The following is a 26,198-nucleotide window of genomic DNA, read 5'->3' as shown; positions in this document are numbered from 1 at the left end:
TATTTGTCCATGATTCCTTTATTCATCACTCGCATACTAATCCAGAGATCAATTACAAAAATACATATTAAGTCTGAATTTACATTGAGGGTTCTATACTTCTTAAAAGGCTGGAAGTGTCTTTCATCCTAAAACAAAGCAGAAGAACAAAACCTAATGAAGTTAAACATAAATGCAGTATTATTTTATATACAGTAGATGGTGTATTGGCCTTGGTTAAAAGCGGGAACACAACATAGATCTACAGTACTTACATGTTGGCTATCCTTTCCAATCTCTCTTTCATATTGTCCTATAGAAAATGAGTCAAGAATGAATGAAAAACAAAGGGATTGATTTCATCCGTATTGTGGAAGATCCACGTAAAAATTCGAAGGTAATTTCGGCACATGCAGAGTTTACCGTGAACGAAGTCTCCTCGAACATTGCATTTCAAATTTCGACCTATAACGTGGATCTTTCACGATGCTACTGATTGAATCCAGCCCAAATATAAAAATACTGTATATAGCAGCTCACCACCTGGTAGCCTAGCAGTTAAGAGAATTGGGTCAGTAACCGAAAGGTTGCTGGTTCCAATCCCTGAGCCGAAAAGGTGGAAAAATCTGCATTTCTGCCCTTGTGCTTCCTAAGTGGACAGTTTGATTTCACAGAAGTGAGATTGACTTGGAGTTACATTGTGTTGTTTAAGTGTTCCCTTTAGTTTTTTAGAGCAGTATGTATACACACACACACACACACACACACACACATTTGTAATATCTGCCATTACCTCTGGGGGTGCCGTTGTCACACAGGGGCTGATGGGATAGCTAGCAGAAGGGGTGGAGGACTGAGGACGCTCACAGCCAGAGTTGTGTAGGAGGCTCTCTGGAGGACTGGGTCTTGACTCTGTATGGGTATGTGAGCATCAGTTGAACTTTTATCACACTGGGAATTTGATCTTTCTATTACTGTATTTCAGTTGTTGTATACGATGGCCTCATCAATATCTAAGATACTTTTATTGTCAAAATCAGTTCCAACCCGTGACTTCTGTTGCATTATCCGCCACGTGATGACTCCAACCTCCATTGATAAGTGACAACGACTCCTAGAGGGGAAAAAAAACAACCTTGAAAGCTGTACATTTTTGCATCTTTAATCAGCAAACAGAGATACAGTAGACATTCTGGAATGGACTGACATCATTAGTTCAACATCTGCTTCTACTTGTCATTGGATAGAGGTAGGGAGAGTTCTTTAGAAGAGTCTCCAGATCGGACAGATGTGGTGTAGAGATCCCTTCCTACCTGGGCCATGGCTGACACACATGCAGACACACAGTATCCAAGAATCCCTTTGCAGTGGATAGGGACACATACAAAGAGCCTACCTGGGCCGTGGCTGTGGAGAGGGTCAGTCTGGTCTCCAGCAGTAGCACTCTGCTCTCCAGGTTCTCCCACTGGTGCTTGTCTATAGTGATCCTCCCGGCCGAGGCCTTCTCTAGAAGCTCCAGCCTCTGCTCCAGGGCCGAGAGCCCCCCCAGCCGGGTCTGGACCTGCAACAGCTGGGCCTCCAGCACTGCCAGCCTCCCCTCCACCACCAGGTCCTGGAAGGGTGGTCACAATCCAGTCTGTGTGTGTGTGTGTCACTTTAGTGATGTGTGTTACAGAGAGAAAGGCTGTGTGTGTGTCTGTGCTTATATTGTGGAGAAGTATGCTGGTACTCACTGTTTGAGGGACTGTAGGTGCTTGGTTCTGGACCTCCTCCAGTCCCAGCCCCTCCTCCTCTTCCTCTTCAATATCTGAGGTTCTACTAGAGGAGCGCCAGGAGTCACCACCAATGTGTCTCTCCACTAGTGGCCTGCTTAGGGACAACTGTGGGAAAGAACCATCTCACCTAGTCATGTTAAGGCCGGGCCATGTACTCATGCAGCGTCACAATGGACTATTTTGTCATTTTAAAATGTTTTCTTTAACCTTTACTTAACTAGGCTAGCTCAGGCCTCTTTGATAAAGTGTAGAGAGCTGAACAGGTCTGTTGGTCTACACTGTCATGTCCTTGGCAAAGACTTACTTTGGTGGCCATGGGGTTCATTGTTTCAGCCTGAAATGGGAGAGCCTCACTTTTGGAGTCTGAACTCGAGGCCTGAAAACGCGGTCTCGGCTTTGGCTGCAACACACACAGATGCAATACATGAACTTTTTCTTTTACCAGGTAGGCTACTGAGAACACATTCTCTACTACAATACAGACATGGTCTGATCAAGAGGGTGCAATAGTTAATTTAACCGTGAATACCGTGTCATCATTATCATGTCGTTTGATGACCCACTTTTCTCGAGGCTCGTCAAAGCTGAGGGAGACAGACTGACCTTGTTGCCTTTGCTGAGCTCTTTGTGTTTCTGCAGGGCGAAGGCGATGACATCACAGAGGATGCAGGTCTTTCTTTCTGCAAAGCCAAACTGGAGGAACTGCTGCTTGGTCAGGACGGGTTTGTAGTGGAAGAGATCCCGCAGTACCTAGATGTGGGTGAACAATAGACAGTATGACTGACACACACACACACGGCTGAATTGTCCCTGCTGAAAAAAAATTCTAATCAAAAATACACCATGTTTTCTTAATTCAAACAGTAAAAAATGCGAAGATCAAAACAATATTCATTGAATTGTCATTGAAGATCACATTGCAAAGTATCTGGTACAGGGGTTTTAGGGGGCCACATTCGTTCTTCAAGAAGGTCCAGAGGGTCACACTGAAAATGTGTTCATTTCTTCACCATCAAAACGTGCAAAGAAATTGTCCTGTAATCCAATGCTTTTGCAATTTTCGATGCTACCTGACTGTCTAGGTTTCATTTGAATGATTATTAGTAAGCTGGACACAGTCAAGAAACAGTATAAATGTAGATCCATGATATTTTCTACACGGTTTCCATTTGGTTGTAATCACTTTAAAAGTATATGGAGTTTGTTTTCCCTTCCAAAATATGACGTGCATCCCTTCCCTCGATAAACTTAATTCACGTGAAAGGGGAATAATAGGAGCTGGAACACATATGACAAATCCAAATATTCTACTGATAATTGTAAAACTCACTATAGTTGACACGAGTTCAGGGAAAGATGGCAGTAGGTATGACAGGTCACCCGAGCAAATGGCTTGTCTCCTCTCTGCATTTCTTCTGTATGAAATGCTGCTGGTGTGTCAGCCCAATCGGTCTCCCATATTTGTGTGTGTGTGTGTGTGTGTGTGTGTGTGCCAGCCAGGCGAAGCAGTGACTAGGAGGCAGCCATCGCACAGAGGGTCTCGCTCTTCCTTGTCCTTTTCGGTCTCCCTCTCCTCTCTCGCGAAAATGAACCGATGCTGTGAGAGGCAGATAGCTTGCCTGCGGCCTCAGCGCTCAGAGAACAGAAGAGGGGATTCTGATCCGAGATGAGAACATGGACCAACATGGAGTTCCTGTGTTCACCGCAGGAATCAGGATTTCATGTAAGCCTTTATAAAACATAATTGCTCAAGGACGCTGTGCTGCCGACCACCGGTTGCCAGCTGGAAGGAAACACCAGAGTGTGTGTTAAATAAAGATGCTGCAGATCAGGACCCGCTCAGTGAAAACCCTTCTGGTTCTGATAGCAGGGTTAACAGAGGCTATAGTACAGCCTCAACAAAAAGACTGAAAAACCCCTGATGCATGTACACAAGTCATTCCTTCCAAGTCCTCGGTTGGTTGTGATGAGAGAGGAGCTGTAATATTAGAACGTGAGATGAAGGAAATGGCTTAGCCTTGACCTGACCAAGCACAATATCATGAAAAAAGGAATTCCGACAGTGGAGGCCTATACCATTTCCCATAGATAAGAATGAATGGAATTCCTAGACTACTTTAAGACTCCATTCATGTCATTTGAGCACCACAGGAATGAAAAGGAATCCCACATGTAGCCTACCTTTAACTTCTACAGAGGAAATCCTGCACTGTTTCAAAAGGACTTTATTGGTAGTGAGTGATGCAATGTCAATGTCTTCCATGTGTGTGTATTAGGGGGAGATATTGCGGTTCAGCTCAAGCTTGGAGGGGTTAAACCACAGCAGTGTCTCGGTAGACACCCGTTGGCCTCAGGAGACCCCGAGGAATAAACTGAAGTCACAGTGTGCCTGTGAGGAAACAACAGGAAACACTTTGCCATTTTGAACCATTACGACGATAACTGTGAGAGAGGGGATCTAGAGGGGAGTCCCTGCTATTGGGAGAAACTGTTCCGTGTTAGGGAGACGACACTGCATGGAGCCACATGGGGAGAGCGGTGGTGGGGAAAAGTAGGACTCAGGAAAGATCCCAGCACGCAGTGAATGAACAGAGCGTTAAATCATGGGGAGGGCATGAAGGAACGAGCCTGGGAGATAATACAGTCAACTGGGGAGGGATGCCAATGTGTTTCTCAAACGGGTAGGTCTAGGTCAGGATGTGGGATTGCTGCAGGGGGGGGCGGGGATACATTCGAAAACATGATTTCATCACAAAATATGTTTGTTTAAAACACAGTGTTCTAGTATTACACTCAGCGTCTTCTTCCTACCATACTAATGGAGACCTATGGAGTAAAATCCCTCCACTGTGCATGATGATCCTTAAATGCTAAGGCTATGTCATAGAAACATGTTAACCTGCAATACCAGTCAAAAGTTTGGACACACCTACTCATTCAAGGGTTTTTCTTAGTTTTTACTATTTTCTACAATGTAGAATAATAGTCAAGACATCAAAACTATGAAATAACACATATGGAATCATGTAGTAACCAATGTAGATTTTATATTTGACATTTTTCAAAGTACACTCTTGGCATGCGTTTGAGCCAATCAGTAGTGTTGTGACAAGGTAGGGTTGGTATACAGAAGAAGATTTGATTTGATAAAAGGCCAAGTCCATATTATGGAAATAACAGCTCAAATAGGCAAAGAGAAATGACAGTACATCATTACTTTAAGACATGAAGGTCAGTCAATCTGGAAAAATTGAAGAACTTCGAACGTTTCTTCAAGTGGAGTCGCAGAAACAATTAAGCACTATGATGAAACTGGCTCTCATGAGGACTGCCACAGGAAAGGAAGACCCAGAATTACCTCTGCTGCAGAGGATAAGTTCATTAGAGTTTATCAGCCATGGGCCTCCCGAGTGGCGCAGTGGTCTAAGGCAGTGCATCGCAGCCACTAGAGATTCTGGGTTCAAGTCCATGGGTTTGGCCAGCAGGGACGTCCTTGTCCCATTGCGCACTAGCGACTCCTGTGGCAGGCCGGGCGCAGTGCACGCTGACACCAGGTGTACGGTGTTTCCTCCGACACATTAGAGCGGCTGGTTTCCGGGTTAAGTGGGCATCGTCTCAAAGAAGCAGTGCGGCTTGGTTGGGTTGTGTTTTGGAGGACGCACGGCTCTCGACCATCGCCTCTCTCGTATGGGATGGGATAGTTGGATACCACGAAATTGGGGAGGGAAAAAAGGGTGTAGAAAACACACTACAAAAGGAAAACAATAATAAGAAGAGACTTGCTTGAGCCAAGAAACAACCAATGGACATTAGACAGGTGGAAATCTGTCCTTTGGTCTGATGAGTCCAAATTTGATATTTTTGGTTCCAACCGCCGTGTTTGTGAGACACAGAGTAGGTGAACGGATAATCTCCGGATGCTTGGTTCCCACCGTGAAGCATGGAGGAGGTGCGATGGTGCTTTGCTGGTGACACTGTCAGTGATTTATTTAGAATTCAAGGCACACTTAACCAGCATGGCTACCACAGCATTCTGCAGTGATACGCCATCCCGTCTGGTTTGGGCTTAGTGGGACTATAATTTGTTTTTCAACAGGACAATTACCCAACACACCTCCAGGCTGTGTATGGGCTATTTTACCAAGAAGGAGAGTGATGGAATGCTGCATCAGATGACCTGGCCTCCACAATCCCCCGACCTCAACCCAATTGAAATGGTTTGGGCAGAGTTGGACAGCAGAGTGAAGGAAAAGCAGCCAACAAGTGCTCATCATGTGTGGGAACTCCTTCAAGACTGTTGGAAAAGCTTTACTCATGAAGCTGGTTGAGAGAATGTTAAGAGTGTGCAAAGCTGTCATCAAGGCTAAGGGTGGCTACTTTGAAGAATCTAAAATATATTTTGATTTGTTTAACACTCTTTTGGTTACTACATTATTCCATGTGTGTTATTTCATAGTTTTGATGTCTTCACTATTATTCTACAATGTGGAAAATAGTCAAAATAAAGAACACCCTTGAATGAGTAGGTGTCCAAACTTTTGACAGGTACTGTACACCATTATCCTTAATATATTTATTTTTTTAAAGAACAAAATAGAATCAATGTGTGGATTTACCTTGTAGATGCATTCGATAAAACGTAGGTCGTTCTTCCCAGTGAGTTCCACTCCGAAGCGCACCAGGTGTTCAGCAAGGTGTGGTGAATAGGAGATGAATGCATAACTCACTATGGGGAGAAAGGCAGAAGGATCCCCTTTGGCCAAGCTGTAGAGATAAAGCATAGATTGTGTTTTACAATGTGTACTACTGTTTTCATACGTATTAGTATCATTTAGGCCTAAAAATATGACGATAATGCTCTGTTCAGACAGGTAGACCAATTTGTCAACAAAAAATGTTTTTTTGACCAATCAGATCAGCTCTGATAAAGATCTGATGTGATTGGTCAAGACCAATTAGTGTAAAAAAATATGAGAATAGGGCTGCCTGTCTAAACGCAGCCCAACACACATTTTGACATCAATGGAACCCAAATGAGTTCGATTTAAAAAAAAGAAAAAAAATGGCCAACCTTGTCACCTGATTTAAATTGTCTCACATCCACAGAAAATTGTATTTGAGCCACATCATTTTTTAAATTCCCCACAAGCATATTGTGTTTGATGCTCTTCACTTCAAAAGGAATTACTGCTTCCCTGCTCATCAGATGTGCAGACTGGGGGTCCTCGTCAGAGGGGCACCCACGGCTGGTTAATGTAAAGCATGTTTACAAACCAAGTTATCGTCGAGCAGGGCTCCGTACAACCCCCTCTGCCGCCTGCCGGAGACTTCAAAACAAACCCAAACCATGAACTGTACCCGTGGCTACAGCCCCAATCTGGATGTTTATAGGACTACATATGTTTAGTCTGTCTACCAGCCAAATAATTTAGTCTTCATCACAAATAGCACCCTATATAGTGCACTTTTTTTTTTTTTTTTTAAACAGAGCCAATAGCACGCAAGAGTAGTGCACTATCTGGGGGATAGGGTCCCATATGGGACACATTCAGTCTCGTGACCTTATCCTGCACTACAGAGCAGGTTTGCCTATAGCACGCAAGAACATCATACAGACTGTTGATAATATTCATTCTAGCCTAAATTGTCATTCTTAATTCATCACAAGTTCCATATGTCATCACACTTGCAATGTGTTGGCACTTTCAAGCCAAATACAGTGTAATGGACAAAGGCCATAGAAATCAGTGACCCCACAACCTGGATAAAGACCTGGTCAGATATGCCCATCATAACAACGGGATCATCGGAAATTTGGCTCATGGTGGAACAAAATGTTAAATCATGAGAAATGCTACCATATGCACACCTGCCTCTCCTTCAAGGTCTCGTCTGCCCAAAACATTTTTAGATACTGCATGGTTGGTTAATATGTAGAATATTTGTAAAATAAAAGAGTATGTCATAACACACTATGACATAACACATATGGAATCATGTAGTAACCAAAAAAAAAGTGTTAAACAAATCAAAATATTTCTTATATTTGAGATTCTTCAAAGTAGCCACCCTTTGCCTTGAGGACAGCTTTGCACACTCATGGCATTCTCGCAACCAGCTTCACCTGGAATGCTTTTCCAACAGTCTTGAAGGAGTTCCCACATATGCTGAGCACTTGTTGGCTGCTTTTCCTTCACTCTGCAGTCCAACTCATCCCAAACCATCTCAATTGGGTTGAGGTCGGGTGATTGTGGAGGCCAGGTCATCTGATGCAGCGCTCCATCACTCTCCTTCTTGGTCAAATAGCCCATACACAGCATGGAGGTGTTTTGGGTTATTGTCCTGTTGAAAAACAAATGATAGTCCCACTAAGCCCAAACCAGATGGGATGTTGCGTTATACTGATGGCAGAGTCTATGGACCCTGCCTGGTGTCAACAGCACAGGCTGGTTGCAGTGGTGTACCGCCATCCAATCTGCAGCAACAGCATGACGCAATCGCGTCAGCATGTACAAACATCAACGTGTAACGTTTCCGACTTGTAGAATCCATGCCCCGAAGAATTCAGCGTATTCTGGATGCAAGAGGGGGTCCGACCCAGTACTAGACGGGTGTAGCTAATAAACTGCCCGGGGAGTGAGTATGTACAGTGCCGTCGGAAAGTATTCAGACCCCTTGACTTTTTCCACGTTATTACGTTACAGCCTTATTCCAAAATGGATTAAATAAAAAACTTCTCAGAAATCTACATACAATACCCCATAATGACAAAGCAAAATGTAGAAATGTTTGCGAATTTATTCAAAATAAATAACAGAAATACCTTATTTACATACTGTAAGTATTCAGACCCTTTGCTATGAGACTTGAAATTGAGCTCAGGTGCATCCTGTTTCCATCGATCACCCTTGATGTTTCTACAACTTGATTGGAGTCCACCTGTGGTAAATTCAATTGATTGGACATGATTTGGAAAGGCACACACCTGCCTATATACGGTCCCACAGTTGACAGTCCATGTCAGAGCAAAAACGAAGCAATGAGGTCGAAGAGATTTTCCTTAGAACGCCGAGACAGGATTGTGTCGAGGCACAGATCTGGGGAATGGTACCAAAAAAATGTCTGCAGCATTTAAGGTCCACAAGAACACAATGGCCTCCATCATTCCTAAATGGAAAAAGTTTTGAATCACCAAGACTGTTCCTAGAGCTGGCCGCCAAGCCAAACTGAGCAATCTGTGAAGAAGGGCCTTGGTCAGGGAGGTGACAAAGAACCCGATGGTCACTGACAGATGGGAGAATCTTCCAGAAGGACAACCATCTCTGCAGCACTCCACCAATCAAACATATTTCAGTTCCTTTTAACAGGGTATGTTAGTAGGTGCGTGGCGCACCAGTTTTTGTTAAGGACTACAACACTGCTGGGTTTTTCACACTCAACAGTTTCCTGTGTGTATCAAGACAGGTCCTCCACCCAAAGGATTTGAAATTTGGAAAAAACTGTGGGAAGCATTGGAGTCAACATGGACCAGCATCCCTGTGAAACGCTTGACACCTTGTAGAGTCATGCCCCGATGAATTGAGGCTCTGAGGGCAACTCAGTATTAAGAAGGTTTTCTTAATGTTTGGTATAGTATTGGGACAGTGGCACATGTTGTTTTGGCTCTGTACTCCAATACTTAGGATTTGACTATGAAGTTAAAATGCAGACTGTTTGCAGTTTTAATTTGAGGGTCATTTCATAGAGACCCCCATTTCAGGGGACCAAAAGTATTTTAGACAAATTAACTTGTGTGTATTAAAGTAGTCAAAAGTTTAGTATTTGATCCCATATTCCTAGCGTGCAATGATTATATCAAGCTTGTGACTCTACAAACTTGTTGGATGCATTTGCTGTTTGTTTTGGTTGCGTTTCAGATTATTTTGTGCCCAATAGAAATTAATGGTAAATAATGTATTGTGTCATTTGAGTCAATTTTACTGTAAGTAAAAATATACTATGCTTCTAAAAACACATACATGCATGTGGACGCTACAATGATTACAGATAGTCCTGAATGAATTGTAAATAATGATGATGAGCGAGAAAGTTAGTCTCACAAATATCATACCCCAAGACATACTAACCTCTCCCATTAGAATAACAGGGGAGATTAGCATTTGGGGGTTGTATGATATTTGTGCATCTTACTTTCTCACTCATCATTATTCACAATTCATTCAGATCTATCTAATAATGATAGCAAAAATGGAGGGACTATGTACAGAAAGTGTTGTCATTTCTAAATGGTTCATACCCTCAAATTAAAGCTGACAGTCTGCACTTTAAACTCAATCATTGTATCATTTCAAATCCAAAGTGTCTTGGAATACCTGATGGTCAAATCAGGTGCTGGAGTACAAAGCTAAACAACAACAAAAATGGTCACTGCCCCAATACGTTTGGAGCTCACTATATATCAGAATGGGGGAATTTATGGGGGATGTATATCTCCAATGTAAGCAAGTAAAAGTGACACCAATATTCATACATCTCCTGCACTGCAACTAAGACTGAATAGTGGAGCCATCATGTGGCCATCAACTGAACAAACACAACACAGGTGCCGACAGATTGTATAAACTGGCTCCTTCCCTCAAAAAGTTTGGGAACGTGGCACAATTTTTATCCATGACCTAGCTAACATACCCATTATAGTCGACCTCTCTTGGGTACTTCAATGCCCGTAGTTGAGCATCCAGCTTCCGAAGACATCCTTTCAAATCACCGGTTGACATCATTGCGGACCTTGAAGATGCAAATGACAGACAGGTAACGTTAACACAACAATTCTTCCATTAACTCTTTTACAATGAATGGATAAAACACAATCTAGCTAACTAACATAAACAATATAGCTATGTAACGTTACATGTTGGCTAGCTACCAACACAGCTTGCCAGCAAGTTACTTGCTATGTTATAGGCGAACGTTAGTTTTTGTTGAGGTGACTCGTTGTTGCAGTTACTGAAACATACCACGCACAAAATATAATAAATTACCTTATATTTAAGTAGAAGGGCTTGCCAAATTCGCTAGCTAGCTGGACGTGTATTTAGTTTGTTTTGCCCGGGTAAATAACATAATTGCCGCGATTGGTTGCCATGATAAGTGAATCAGAAAAACTAGAAGGAAGATTCATAAGAGCACATTCGTAACTAGATGACGGTAAAAGTTGTTTGTAGACTTCTGGTTTTAATGTCCATGGTAAACTGACGACGACTTATGAAACAAGCTGAACTAACTAAATCCATGTAAAAACCTCGTCTTTACTGTCTCTATTTGAAAGCAAAACATAATTATTCTGGTTAGCTACCTGTAATGTGTTAGAAGAAACAAAGCAATGCACTGCAGATTTTTTTGTAAAAAAAGTCAAATGGATTTCATTAGATTCGTTAGACTGCTCTGTTGTAGGCCGACCTTTTTACTAGAATAATAGTTTTTAAACAAAAATTAAAATATTGTAATGAAACAGCAGGGAGCAGGTCTCGAACCGTCGACCTTCGAGCCCCAGGTCCGGCGCGCTATCGACTGTGCCGCAAAAGCATGCTCTTGGGTCGTTACACTATCATAGTTAAGTACCAATCACAATCGTTAGATGGATTTACTCAGTTACAGCTACGTCATTTCCACCAATAACACGCGAAACGTCAAACCAGACAACAGTGCGTGTAAAAAGAGGAGGGCGAAATGAGGAGTTGAAGAAGCCTTATATTGAGTGATAGGGGCAGATTAGGCCTGTTGTCACTTTGAGAGCAGGTTTTCTCTACAACAGCGACGAGAGTGGGTGTTTTTGGCCAGCATTTAACGGAGATGGGAGCATCTGGTTGCCGGTAGAAGACCCAAAACTATTCCCACCGAAGTTGTTTACGTTCTGGACTGTGTATACGTCGCGGCGGCGGTACAATCTTCCATACAAGTCAGGTAGGTGGCGCTGGTTAGGATGGTCTGTAATTGACAAGACGAGCCTCCCCAATGGCTGGTTGGCTTGTATAATTAATTATATTGAAGAAAGGCGAGGGCTTTAGGTCAATCTAGCTTGATAGTGACATTATCTATCAGTTGCCGAACATAACTTCAAGTTTGACGTTGTTTCCAGCAAGACGCTGAACGTGTTTCCAGCCCACTACTGTCTGACAGTTTATCCAATTACTGAATTAGGCAAACGTCAGACGATGGGGCACATAACTCTAGTGCTTGACAGAGTATGGTCCCTCCGTTTACCAAGAGACTTCTTATTACATGACTACAGGTATGCATGAATGTCCTTCTCACTAGCGAAACGTTTGTTAAAGATTGTACATTCAGTAGGCAGCTGATCAGAATGATTTCTCAGAATCTGTATGCTGCGTCACTTTATTGACTGTACACAGACCATTGGGTACAACATTCTCCGTACACGTAGGCTACCACCTGTTTTTCCATCACGAATAAGTCAAAACCCACTCTAGATAGTTGCTCATTTTAAACTCAAATTATATGTTTGCGATCACCAGATTCAGTTAAAACACCCCCAAACCCACCTAATTTGAATGCCCCACCCCATGAACCAACTACCAATGTAGACCAACCATATGCCTGTCCTGTGCATTCGCAATAAATCAATTCAGCCAATGTGATCACACCATGCACTGTGCTTTCTCTCCTTTTAAATGAGTGCAAGTTTTTTTTTTTTTTTTTTACTACTGAATTATTTGCTTAAAATAATGCTTAAAATAATTGACTAGCAAGCTAGGCTGTCATAAGTATGACAGTAAGACATCAATCCACATTTGAACAAATACACCCTTAGGTCAGTTGAACTAATCCAAACCGTTTAGGCTATGTATCTAGACCTAGTCTAAGGCTACATGTCTAGAAACATCTATGACCTACAGTAACCCTCTCACCATATAACCAGTAGAAATAGCTCTGCCTTTTCCTGGTTGCTAGAATTCTAATAAGTGTGCCTAATTTCAGTTTGTGACAAAATAATCCGTCTGTGTGGAGAATCATTGTACCGTCTAAACCGCTGTGAAATATATTTTACATATCCAAAAATAGTGTTTTCAGCTGTTTGAAGCTTGTGTACAAAAGTAAAAGATGCAAAAAAAAATAAACATAACGGGAATCATGGACATATCTTACAAAGAACATACCTACCACTTTTTAGACTTGCTTTCAATGAGACTGACATATCTAGAACACACATTTCTTTGGATTTGGTCAGCTTGCCCAAAATGTTACATATTGTAGCATTAAGACATTCCCCAGTGTGTTTTTTGAGCAGCCTACAGTCGTAATGCTCCAGCAGCAAGCAGGGAATGCTGAATAACAAGTGCAATGGCATTGCAGCAATGGAGCGACAAGCAGCCTAGGAGCATGCCCACATCACATGGGAAACCAGAGAATTGAGAACATGTGAGGAATTCCGAGCAGTGGTTAGGCTAAATGGGCTGGAATTGAGATTCAGCTGTAGTGACAGGGATGGAAGATTCTAGCCTGATCCCAGATGTGTTTGGGCTGTCTTAACAACCACAGGAGTTGGCAAGATGGCACAAACTAATCTGAGACCAGGCTATGATTCAGCTCTGAACCATTCTAAGATGCTATTACACTGTAGTGTAAACTGTCTGACATGTTGTTTGTCACGTGCCGACTAGGTGTAGTGAAATGCTTACTCACAAGCTCTTTCCGAACACTGCAAGTTAAATGAGAAAAAAGGGGAAACAAACATGACAAAAACACAAGAATTAGAAATTAAGCTACAAACCCATTCACTGACACTGACTGACAGGGGAGTCGGAGAGAGTTGAATGCATATCACCTAGCGGGTTAACTGAGGCTACTTCTATAATATAATACCACGTCAATCTGTGTTGTGGATGGGGGGGGTTTTCCTGGAGAAAAAACAGGGCCACAGCTGGCATGATGGAGGGTAAATGAGAGCAGGCTAAATGGTTTAGGCCTTGCCTCAGTTGCACTGTCCCCTGTCTGATGGGGTAAAGGTTTAGATGGCTATAAATGGAAGGGGTAAGATAGTTGTTCCTGGCCAAAGGATTATAAGGGTAAAGATGGAGAGAGCAGGCTTGATGCATATAGTAACTACACTGAACCAAAATATAAACACAACATGTAAAGTGTTGGTCCCATGTTCCATGAGCTGAAATACAAGATCCCAGACATTTTCCATATGCACAAAAAGCTTATTTATTTGACATTTTGTGCACAAATGTGTTTACATCCCTGTTAGTGAGCATTTATCCTTTGCCAAGATAATTAATCCACCTGACAGATGTGGCATGTCAAGAAGATGATTAAAGAGCATGATCATTACACAGGTGCACCTTGTGCTTGGTACAATAAAAGGCATTTATAAAATGTGCAGTTTTGTCACATCACAATAACACAGATGTCTCAAGTTTTGAGGGAGCGTGCAATTGGCATGCTGACTGCAGGAATATCCACCAGAGTTGTTGTCAGAGAATTTAATGTTATTTTCTGTACCTCCAACGTTGTTTTAGAGAATTTGGCAGTACGTCCATCCGGCCTCACAACCACAGACCACGTGTAACCACGCCAGCCCAGGACCTCCACATCCAGCCTTCTTCACCTGCGGGATAGAAACTTAGGAGTATTTCTGTCTGTAATAAAGCCCTTTTGTGGGGAAAAACATGTTCTGATTGGCCTGGTCTGGCTCCCCAGTGGGTGGGCTTGTGCCCACCCATGGCTGCACTGCTGCCCAATCATGTGAAATCCATAGATTAGGGCCTAATTTATTAATTACATTTGACTAATTTCATTATGAACTGTAACTCAGTAAAATCGTTAATTGTTGCATTTATATTTTTGTTCAGTATATTTCGAAATAGCTTGTTGTGCAAAGTCACGTTAGAATCTGCCTCGACCCCTTACAGAGACTGTTCCAGAGTGCACTTTCAGGAAGCAATTGCTTTAATTTGATTGGGCTAATGTATGCGAGATGACACATGAAAGCAGAGGCCATCATTGAAATATTTCTGCGGACAAACAGCTAGGGTCTGAATCCAGGTTAAATTGACCCTTCACGGATGTTTCTCTATTTTGTGACAACCGCTGAGCCCTTCAGTGACTCATCATAGCAGGGTAACTCCAAGATAGATATGCCTACCATCAGCTGTTGCCATGCCAGTGACAAAAGTAACCAGGAAGTAATCCAGTTTCCCAAACATTTAAACAAGATAGCACGATGGACTCCGTTTTTATATTGGATTGTTAAAATAGGACTTTGGCTCAATCAAATGTAATTTACATTAGCAGATGTCACAGAGGGCTATACAGAAACCCAGCCTAAAACCCCAAACAGCAAGCAATACAGATGTGCACAGGAAAAACTCCCTAGAAAGGCAGGAACCTAGGAAGAAACCTAGAGAGGAATCAGGCTCTGAGTGGTGGCCAGTCCTCTTCTGGCTGTGCCGGGTGGAGATTATAAGAGTACATGGCTATTTAAGGCCAGATTGGATGGCCAGGAATTTCCCAATTTAATGCCTAGTAAGTAGATCACTGAGCTACTTCTGTTTGATATTCCTCCTGAGGGAACCTATTCCCTATGTGACGCATGCAGACTGTGCTGCCTGTGTTGTCTTGCCTATACACCAGATCCTGCAGATGGGTCAGGGGCTGTGGAGGGTGGCCAGGAACCAGCAACTGCAGCAGGAGTACGGAGAGCACTGGGACGCTGGACCTGGCCTTGACGGAGATCCCCAGGATTTGGGGATGGAGATGGGGGCTAACCCAGGCCAGGCTCCCCCCTCCCCCGTGGTGGGCGACCTGCCACCTCACCCCCACCCGCGGCGCCACCCCCAGCACTGCCAAGGGGCAGACATCTACCAGCTGCTGCGTGCCCGCCGAGGGAAGGAGCAGCAGGGTTTCATAGACCTGGAGATGCTTCCTCCAGAGCTCAGCATCACCATCCTGTCCTACCTGAACGCTACAGACCTTTGTCTGGCATCCTGCGTGTGGCAGGACCTGGGCCACGACGAGTACCTCTGGCAGGGGTGAGTAGTAGACTGACAGGGTCTGTGGAAGGGAGGCAGGGGTGAGTAGTAGACTGACAGGGTCTGTGGAAGGGAGGCAGGGGTGAGTAGTAGACTGACAGGGTCTGTGGAAGGGAGGCAGGGGTGAGTAGTAGACTGACAGGGTCTGTGGAAGGGAGGCAGGGGTGAGTAGTAGACTGACAGGGTCTGTGGAAGGGAGGCAGGGGTGAGTAGTAGACTGACTGGGTCTGTGGAAGGGAGGCAGGGTGAGTAGTAGACTGACAGGGTCTGTGGAAGGGAGGCAGGGGTGAGTAGTAGACTGACAGGGTATGTGGAAGGGAGGCAGGGGTGAGTAGTAGACTGACAGGGTCTGTGGAAGGGAGGCAGGGGTGAGTAGTAGACTGACAGGGTCTGTGGAAGGGAGGCAGGGGTGAGTAGTAGACTGACAGGGTCTGTGGAAGGGAGGCATGGGTGAGTAGTAGACTGACAGGGTCTGTGGAAGGGAGGCAGGGGTGAGTAGTAGACTGACAGGGTATGTGGCAGGGGTGAGTAGTAGACTGACAGGGTCTGTGGAAGGGAGGCAGGGGTGAGTAGTAGACTGACAGGGTCTGTGGAAGGGAGGCAGGGGTGAGTAGTAGACTGACAGGGTCTGTGGAAGGGAGGCAGGGGTGAGTAGTAGACTGACAGGGTCTGTGGAAGGGAGGCAGGGGTGAGTAGTAGACTGACAGGGTCTGTGGAAGGGAGGCAGGGGTGAGTAGTAGACTGACAGGGTCTGTGGAAGGGAGGCAGGGGTGAGTAGTAGACTGACAGGGTCTGTGGAAGGGAGGCAGGGGTGAGTAGTAGACTGACAGGGTCTGTGGAAGGGAGGCAGGGGTGAGTAGTAGACTGACAGGGTCTGTGGAAGGGAGGCAGGGGTGAGTAGTAGACTGACAGGGTCTGTGGAAGGGAGGCAGGGGTGAGTAGTAGACTGACAGGGTCTGTGGAAGGGAGGCAGGGGTGAGTAGTAGACTGACAGGGTCTGTGGAAGGGAGGCAGGGGTGAGTAGTAGACTGACAGGGTCTGTGGAAGGGAGGCAGGGGTGAGTAGTAGACTGACAGGGTCTGTGGAAGGGAGGCAGGGGTGAGTAGTAGACTGACAGGGTCTGTGGAAGGGAGGCAGGGGTGAGTAGTAGACTGACAGGGTATGTGGAAGGGAGGCAGGGGTGAGTAGTGGACTGACACGGTCTGTGGAAGGGAGGCAGGGGTGAGTAGTAGACTGACAGGGTCTGTGGAAGGGAGGCAGGGGTGAGTAGTAGACTGACAGGGTCTGTGGAAGGGAGGCAGGGGTGAGTAGTAGACTGACAGGGTCTGTGGAAGGGAGGCAGGGGTGAGTAGTAGACTGACAGGGTCTGTGGAAGGGAGGCAGGGGTGAGTAGTAGACTGACATGGTCTGTGGAAGGGAGGCAGGGGTGAGTAGTAGACTGACAGGGTCTGTGGAAGGGAGGCAGGGGTGAGTAGTAGACTGACAGGGTCTGTGGAAGGGAGGCAGGGGTGAGTAGTAGACTGACAGGGTATGTGGAAGGGAGGCAGGGGTGAGTAGTGGACTGACACGGTCTGTGGAAGGGAGGCAGGGGTGAGTAGTAGACTGATAGGGTCTGTGGAAGGGAGGCAGGGGTGAGTAGTAGACTGACAGGGTCTGTGGAAGGGAGGCAGGGGTGAGTAGTAGACTGACAGGGTCTGTGGAAGGGAGGCAGGGGTGAGTAGTAGACTGACAGGGTCTGTGGAAGGGAGGCAGGGGTGAGTAGTAGACTGACAGGGTCTGTGGAAGGGAGGCAGGGGTGAGTAGTAGACTGACAGGGTATGTGGAAGGGAGGCAGGGGTGAGTAGTGGACTGACACGGTCTGTGGAAGGGAGGCAGGGGTGAGTAGTAGACTGACAGGGTCTGTGGAAGGGAGGCAGGGGTGAGTAGTAGACTGACAGGGTCTGTGGAAGGGAGGCAGGGGTGAGTAGTAGACTGACAGGGTCTGTGGAAGGGAGGCAGGGGTGAGTAGTAGACTGACAGGGTCTGTGGAAGGGAGGCAGGGGTGAGTAGTAGACTGACATGGTCTGTGGAAGGGAGGCAGGGGTGAGTAGTAGACTGACAGGGTCTGTGGAAGGGAGGCAGGGGTGAGTAGTAGACTGACAGGGTCTGTGGAAGGGAGGCAGGGGTGAGTAGTAGACTGACAGGGTATGTGGAAGGGAGGCAGGGGTGAGTAGTGGACTGACACGGTCTGTGGAAGGGAGGCAGGGGTGAGTAGTAGACTGATAGGGTCTGTGGAAGGGAGGCAGGGGTGAGTAGTAGACTGACAGGGTCTGTGGAAGGGAGGCAGGGGTGAGTATAGTTAGAGGGCGTTCAGAATGAATTATTCAAAAATAATGTCACTAATTGGTATTTTGACCAAATAAGATCAGCTTTAAAAAATGTGAAAAGTTCTGATGTTATTGGTCAAAAGACAAATTATTGGACAAAATATCAGAATTGGGCTCCCTGTGTGAACGCGGACAATGGGAAGTGCGCTACAGGACCTGATATGCCATTAGATTGTTTTTAATTGTCCACAAATCATTCAAATGGTGCTTGCCACTAGTAGGTATACCATTTACCAGGTTCTGTGGGACAATGTGCTTTTTTTGATGGTTCAAAGAGTTGATTGGGTGATCATGTTTCTAATCGCAAGTCCTCCCTTTTTCTCTGTCCCTCGCTTGTTCCCTGACTTGCTCGCTCTTTCTCTCTCTGGCTGTGCCCTAGTTTGTGTAAGTCCACATGGGGTCACTGTTCCATCTACAATAGAAGGCTTCCCTATGGCTTCTCATATAGAAGACTCTACATGATGCTAGATGAAGGCAGTCTGACGTTCAACGCTAACCATCAGGAGGTAAGTCATCTCTTTTGCACCTTTATCCCCAATACCTCGTTCTCTTTTTTAAAGCACCACTTCCCCACTGAAACACTCCGGTTTCCCGGATGTAGATAAAGCCGGCTTAATCTGTTTCCGGGAAATAGTTCCTTATATATATAAGATTTGGCTAGATGTATACGGGCCAATTAGCTTTTTTTCACTGTATGTTATTGATTCTGCATAGATCAGCCTTCCTCACTATATGAAAACCACAAAAAAAATATGATTTTAGAAATAGTAAGTACACATCACACCCACCACACTTCAGCCCACCTTGAAGACAAATGACTACCAGCTAAATGACCTCTTTACTGCTGATGCATGCATTCTGAAAGACATCACAGCCTCGGAGGTCACTGCAGGTCAAAGCCTGGTTCCCTAGAATCTGTGGAACATTCTAATGGCGTTATTTGGTCTGTCTGTATCGCTAAGTGGATTAGGCTGACTATGGCCAGCCACTTAAAGGGCGTGTGATAGCCCCACTGTGTGATGGACTGAGATGGTGTTGTCTGAGTCTCTTCTCTCTACTCTCCCCCTCTAATCCCTCTTTCTCTGTGTATGTTTCATGTTGATCCTCTCTCTCTCTCTCTCTCTCTCTCCAATAGGGTATCAGTTACTTCATGTCCAAAGGCATACTGGTGGACCACCCCAAGGAGCTGGCCAAGTTCATCTTCTGCACTCGCACGCTCAACTGGAAGATGCTGAGGGTATACCTAGATGAGAGGTGGGTTTTCTTCATCGAATTCTCACTGGGATTTTCTCATTCTCACTGGGCTTTTTTCTAATTCTTATTGGATTGTCTCTCATTGCAGGAGAGATGTGTTGGACGAGCTGGTCACGCTGCACAACTTCAGTAACCAGTTCCTGCCCAACGCACTGAGGGACTTCTTCAGACACATCCATGCCCCAGAGGAGAGGGGAGAATATCTGGAGACACTCATCACCAAGTTCTCCCACCGCTTCTGCGCCTGCAACCCTGTCCTGGTCCGGGATGTGGGTCTCAGCCCAGGTCAGTGCACTGCAGGGAGTTGCAGTTCTAACCTGCAGGGTGTTTAGGGAAGTCGGATGAGTGGAGGGGATTGTAGTTCTGGTGCACGTTATGTTCTACAGGATGTTTAGTTTAGTGGAGGTAATTGTAGTAATAAATTAATTCATGGGAATTGTAGTCCTGACAGGTGTTGAGTTGGAGGCAAGATGTGTGTGGGTGCTGGGTTTTTTTCTTTTTTTTGCCGATGATCTAGCCATCTGCCCATGCTACAGAGTGCTATATCGGTCTGCTAATACAGGACTAGTAAAGGCCCAGCGCACTACTTTTGTAAGAGAAATTTATATTTTTATATAAAAATATATGGGCCTCCTGAGTGGCACAGTGCTAGAGATGGGTCACAAGGAGCGCTAGAGATGTCACTATAGACCCGGGTTTGATCCCGGGCTGTATCACAACCGGCCGTGATCGGGAGTCCCATAGAGCGGCACACAATTGTCCCAGTGTCGTCCGGGTTAGGGCAGGGTTTGGCCGTGGGTGGGGGGCTTTAATTGGCTCATCGCACTCTAGCGATTCCTTGCGCCTGCAGGTTGACCTCGGTCGTCAGTTGAACAGTGTTTCCTCCGACACATTGGTGCGGCTGGCTTCCAGGTTAAGGGGGCATGTGTTAAGAAGTGCGGTTAGTTGGGTCATTTTTCGGAGGACACGTGACTCGACCTTCGCCTCCCCAAGCCCATTGGCTAGTTGCAGCGACGAGACAAGATTGTAATTGGGGAGAAAAAGGGTGTAAAATACAAAAATATATACAGTCCAGTCGATAAATATTTGGACATTGACCATGTTATTATTATTTTAGCTGTCTACAACAGCATATTGGAGTTGAAATTAAAGAATGAATATGAGCTTTAATTTGAGGGTATTTACATCCAAAATGGGTGAATGGTGTAGGAATATGTGGTCCCTCCATTTTGGCTGCTCAGCTGTTCCATGGCCAGGTGTGTGTTATTCCACCATTAGTTCATTTACAGTTTAGCAGATAAAAGGTCTCGAGTTGATTTCAAGTGTGACATTTGCATTTGGAATCGGTTGCTCCTTAACCCTCAATATGAAGTCCAAAAGAGCTGTCACTGCCAGTGAAGGAAGACATCATTAGGCTGAAAAACCAAAACAAACCCAGCAGAGAGAAACATTAGGTGTGGCCAAATCAACTATTTAGTACATTCTTAAAAGGAAAGAACACATTGGTGAGCTCAGGAACACCAAAAGGCCCGGAAGAACACCGGAAACAACCAAGCCCATATTATGGCAAGAATTTTAAGACCTGAAGGTCAGTCAGAGTGAAGGAAAAGCAGCCAACAAGTGCTCAGCATACGTGGAAACTCCTTCAAGACTCTTGGAAAAGCATTCCAGGTGACTACCTCGTGAAGCTGGTTGAGAATGCAAAGCTGTCATCAAGGCAAAGGCTTTGAAGAATCTAAAATATATTTGGATTTTTTTGGTTACTACATGATTCCATGTGTGTTATTTCATAGTCTTGATGTCTTCACTATCATTCTACAATGTAGAAAATGGTAAAAATAACAAAAAAACCCTTGAATGAGAAGGTGTGTCCAAACTTTTTACTGGTACTATATATTAATTCAGATTGATCAGGGGGTGCTTCAGCACCTGATAATTCCCGCGGCTATGGTAACCGGATGTTGTAGTACCGGCAACAGATGGATTCAACCAGTTTAGACGTAGGTCCGCTTTAGAGGACCAAGCCCAAGAAGACACAAGTACTGTAAAAGGCCCTTTACTCCACTAGGAGATAAAAGGAATCGGTGATGTCACTGTAAACACCTGACATCATGCGTCTGTGTCTGTCTGTCTGGCCTGTTCTGTTGACAGCGCTTGCAACCACCTGCCAGTTTCTGCCACAGTCGAACAACTCCTAACTCTGGGTCCACGCTCAACAAATCCCACAGGCTTTAGGTCTTCTCTCATCTGTTGATCTCCCCACAATGTCTCTAATTTACTAAGGGCTCTGGTGTTACACTTGACCCAAATTGTCCTGTCCTTGTTGAATGAATCAAATGTGTGAGAAATCTTTGTACTAACACTGTCATTGGTCCCTAAAGCCACAATAATCCCACAGGCTTAAAGTGTTAGGAGAGTGAGGGCAGCGCCCCAGCCAATCACAGGACAGCGTTGTAATAACATCTGGCGTGGTTCTCGGCCGTTCTGCGTCGTCCTGGAGGAGAAGCCGGCTGATTTATTATAAACTTACTGGCGATAGAATTGGCAGAGCAGTAAAGGAGGAGCGGAGATGTACGCTCTCACACTTTCTCTCGCTCTCTCCCACTCTAAAGAGACCCCCTGTTCAACCCCTCTTAGTCTGCCCAGAACCAGGGCTGATACCCACACTGTAAGGTCTGAGAATATGAGTCGACACGTCTCTTTCCTTCCCTGTTATGCGTCTTGTCTTAAAGGACTATTATTCACACTTCAGAATATGCTTCTTCTTTTTTTCTGAAGACACGTCATTCTGAAACTATTTTTCTATCAGCCCTTCTCTTGTTCTGATGCTCTTTTCTGGTCTTCCCTTCGCTCTGTCTCCCTGTCGTTTATTCTTAAACTCCCACCCACCCTCTCAGCCAAGTGATGACCACACAATGAACAGAGAAAGTATTGTTGGACAGAGAAAGACATCACCTAAAACATTGGGGCTGGCTAATATATTGAATACATGTATTTTACTAAGCAAGATAAAAAATATATATTTTGTTGGTGTGTGTGCCCCATCACCATTATTGATCTTAAGTCTAAACTAGTTTTTTAGGTAAACACCATTTTTATTTATTTATTTTTACTGGTACAATGCTCTTAACCGCTAGGCTAGCTGCCACCCCCACAGCTCCATATACAACTTTATCTTCATTGGATGCTGGGACTTGTTTGACCTCTCTCACATTCTGTCCATCTCTCCTCTCCAGATGCAGTGTATGTGCTCTGCTACTCGCTCATCCTGCTGTCTATAGACTTGACCAGCCCGCACGTCAAGAACAAGATGTCCAAACGCGAGTTCATCCGCAACACGCGCCACGCTGCCCAGAACATCAGCGAGGACTTTGTCGGCCATCTTTACGACAACATCTATCTCATCGGCCACGTGGCGGCCTAACCGGGAAGTGACGAGGAGTGTAAGTCGGTGACTACACGAACCAGTGATTGCACTGATATAGGATACTACTTTGGACAATAGTTGTTGCTGGTCATTCTAAATATAGGTTCCTGTACTGCTAGCAATGATGCTTGTCTCCATACTGGGTGGGAGGCGATCTGTTCTCCGGCTGTAGAGCCAATGGAGACCAAGTAGCTTAGAGATTTGGCCCGCCCACATGAAGTGACAAGGCCTTAAACAGGCTAGACGTATATCCAGCACACAAGTAGCATACGAACATATAACCAACTACTTCCAGCTTAACCACGCAAAAGTGTAGCTCCAGTATGTTAACGAAGTCAAGAAGAAGTTAAACATATGCTATGAACAAGGACTGCATATTACTACAGCAACAATTAGCAGTTGTGGTTCACATTATGTTTTGAATTACTCTAACTATGAGTTTTGAGTCTAATATTCTGGTTTTCTTTTTTTAAGTGAATGTTGTTTTTTGTTGGAATGTTTTTTACGATTAGAGGAACTTAAAATAATGACTAATGGGCTGGTAGAAACTCCACTGCATTTTTGTCCTGAACTTTGTGAGCTGGATTCAATTGGATGGAATGAATATGCATTTCCAAGAGGCACAACAATAATTAATCCAACCACATTTACAACTTGGAATCCTTTTATTTTTTAGCAGAGAACTTCAAAGGACTATTTGCATCCATTCCAAAGTATTTTATGAGTTGTCAAGTAATTGCCATGGGTCATACTCTGAATTGATGTGTGTGGGTGACTCGAATGTCCATGGGAATCTCAGAGAGTCCAATTTTGAGTTTGTAATGTGAACTCATCTACATGCATCTCAGCTGGGTCGTATTAATTAGTGTGCAAAATTGAAAACGTTTTTCGCCTACGGAAGACAAATGTTTCTTATTGGACAAGTCCAATTAGTTTCTCAATGTTGCAATCCATTTTCTTCTATTTGGCGCCTAATGAACACAACACTGGTAATACAGCTTTTGATTGCTGATGGAAAAATAGGTTTCAGAGTTGAGGACAATTGTTCAGTGAGTTTTTACCTCGGCCCAAGCTGGGATCGGTAATGTTGATAAATGAAGTTGTTAGTGTATCTGTTACTTTATCCTTTTGTGTTGACAGGCATTCTAGCCCTTCAAAACAGGCTGGATCCCAAATGGCATCCTATTGCCTATGTGTTGCACTACAGTTGAACAGGGCCCATAGGGCTCGGGTCATAAGCAGTGCACTATATAGGGAATAGGGTGTCATTTGGGACACATTCAGGCACTGACTCTAGCACCGATGCCTGTGTTTACACAGGCAGCCCAATTCTGATTTACATTTTTTTCCACTCATTGGTCTTTGGACCAATGAAATCCGTTGTTTTCGCATCTAGATCTGATTTGTCAAAAGACCAATTAGTGAAGGAAAAAGATTAGAATTGGGCTGCCTGTGTAAACAGCCTAAGTGAAACCACAGATATGAACGTTAATCTTTCCCACCATCCCTTGTGGACTACATTTATCGTGTGATTTGTTTTGTGTGTGTGACTCTGGACTGATGCCTCTATCATGTTTAAATCTTCCTGTCAATCTCTATTCTATGACTGCAACCTCACTCTTTCTCTCCCTAACTCTCCCCAGTGACTCTAAGGGCTTGATTCTATTTGCTACAAATGTCCAGAAATATGTCATCTAGATCAGACATACCTCTCTGACATGTAGAATAAGGAATCATGTCCGCTTTATTTGTGACATTTCTATATGCAGTGTTCAGTAGATTGCACGCGACCCAGGACTACAAGATTGTTTCTTTTAATGATTACTAACTAGTGAGCACTTTAACCAGGGGGTGTTTTCTCTTCACACTGCTGTCTTCTGAATCCCATATATATATATATATATATATATATATATATATATATATATATATATATATATATATATATATATATATATATATATATATATATATATATATAAAAAATCACACTTTAGTTCTCACATATCTGAAGGACTGTTTGTTTTCTTTCTGTTGTCTTAGCCATGCAGTCTTTATTATTAGTTATAGTGCCAATAAACAAAATGTTGAAAATGACAACCAAACTGGCATGTGAACCTGAGCAGAATAACTACTGTGGTAAATTATTGCATACAATTGATTAAAACCCAGATTTTATTTTATTTGCACATGTATAGAGATTTATATTTTTAAAAAATATTTTATTTTTATGTATTTTAACAACAAAAAATGTTTCTCGCATAAGTAGACCTGTTTTTGCACTGACATTTTGTATGAGCACTGGACTGCATGCAGAGAACTGAGTCTTTGCACAGTTAATGTTCTCCACTACCATGATGAATTTAAATTTAAGTGATTTGAGATTATTATTGTAATGTTTATGAAATGTTAATTACACTGAGTTTAACAGCAGCAAATGACAGTACAGACGTTTCCTTTTCTTCAATTCCATGAACATTTTAGTTTCCGGTGTGGATTTATGGATTGAGATTTTTAGACGATTCCTGTTTCAACAGCCTAACAAAAACCATGTACATCCTGAGAGGTTGCTGAATGACAACACTGAAAATAAAACATGTCTAGATTGTATACAAATAAAACTGAGAAAATATTCCCCTTGTGTTGATCTGTGACTATTTCTACAGTGATCATAATGTTTCTATATTCAAAAGTTTTGATATTCAAGATCGTGACCATTACTGATTCACCCTTTGACTATGTACGCTATATTTACGAATTAAGTCCCCTATATACACACCTCTCAAACACGGCTCTCAAAACTACCAAAATGCATTTCAAAGCCCCGATCCATAGTGTATATATTAACCATAGAGTTCATCTGAGCCTGTCAGTGTATAGATAGACTGGAGTAAATCGACTCCAGACACAACATGACCCTCGACCTCTAGCGGAGTGTGCTTTATGTGCTGTAAATGAAAAGGGAGAGCATCACAGGGGCCGTCAGCAGAGAGATACAGGGCCCTTGGAGCTGCATGGGAGAGGGGTCAATCTGAGGAGGTTTAGAGAGTGGTGATGCAATGTGTACCCTGACCCCTTTTTAGCTCTCCATAGCGCGGGGAGACAAGGGACCATGTCAAGGAGGGAGAAAATATAACTCAACTGTATCTGACTTCCTCAGACTCATTTCAGGGCCTATGAAAAAAAACAGCAATGCCAAATACTAGGCTAAATTGGATGGAGAACTGGTCATGATTGAATGGTTGGTAACCTACTTTACATTATACGATCCATTGGCTTAATCATTAATTTAGTACCAGCTTCTTCAGTAAAACACATGTTCGTACTAATTAAGATATGATTA

The 26,198-nt window shown here is 44.0% G+C and overlaps 2 protein-coding genes across 5 annotated transcripts; one reads left to right on the top strand and one right to left on the bottom strand.

Annotated features, from left to right (window-relative positions):
- LOC110497389 (centrosomal protein of 44 kDa) lies at window positions 1-11,348 on the bottom strand. 3 transcript variants are annotated; one of them, XM_036954317.1, is made up of 11 exons: window positions 11,214-11,348; window positions 10,443-10,541; window positions 6,371-6,518; window positions 2,358-2,504; window positions 2,059-2,154; window positions 1,713-1,859; window positions 1,376-1,591; window positions 1,027-1,093; window positions 773-891; window positions 255-292; window positions 1-128 (listed from the first exon to the last, which is right to left on the bottom strand). In XM_036954317.1, exons 2-11 carry the CDS (start codon window positions 10,532-10,534, stop codon window positions 80-82), a joined length of 1,119 nt encoding a protein of 372 aa, XP_036810212.1. In that variant the 5' UTR covers window positions 10,535-10,541; window positions 11,214-11,348; the 3' UTR covers window positions 1-79. The 3 variants fall into 3 exon arrangements, with proteins under 3 accessions (XP_036810212.1, XP_021429146.2, XP_021429147.2); XM_021573471.2 differs by having other exon boundaries at window positions 10,796-11,338; XM_021573472.2 differs by having other exon boundaries at window positions 11,110-11,338.
- Window positions 10,434-25,488, top strand: LOC110497390 (F-box only protein 8). Of its 2 annotated transcripts, none has more exons than XM_036954318.1 (6): window positions 10,434-10,565; window positions 15,411-15,808; window positions 18,554-18,680; window positions 19,310-19,428; window positions 19,517-19,713; window positions 22,665-25,488. In XM_036954318.1, exons 2-6 carry the CDS (start codon window positions 15,420-15,422, stop codon window positions 22,850-22,852), a joined length of 1,020 nt encoding a protein of 339 aa, XP_036810213.1. In that variant the 5' UTR covers window positions 10,434-10,565; window positions 15,411-15,419; the 3' UTR covers window positions 22,853-25,488. The 2 variants fall into 2 exon arrangements, with proteins under 2 accessions (XP_036810213.1, XP_021429148.1); XM_021573473.2 differs by lacking the exon at window positions 10,434-10,565 and adding an exon at window positions 11,446-11,717.
- The last annotated feature ends 710 nt before the right edge of the window (window positions 25,489-26,198 follow it).

The sequence above is a fragment of the Oncorhynchus mykiss genome, chromosome 19 (genome assembly GCF_013265735.2).
Source record: "Oncorhynchus mykiss isolate Arlee chromosome 19, USDA_OmykA_1.1, whole genome shotgun sequence".
Classification (NCBI taxonomy): Eukaryota; Metazoa; Chordata; class Actinopteri; order Salmoniformes; family Salmonidae; genus Oncorhynchus; species Oncorhynchus mykiss.
The sequence above is the reverse complement of the archived record's forward strand: the minus strand, read 5'-3'. Positions and strand labels throughout refer to the sequence as shown.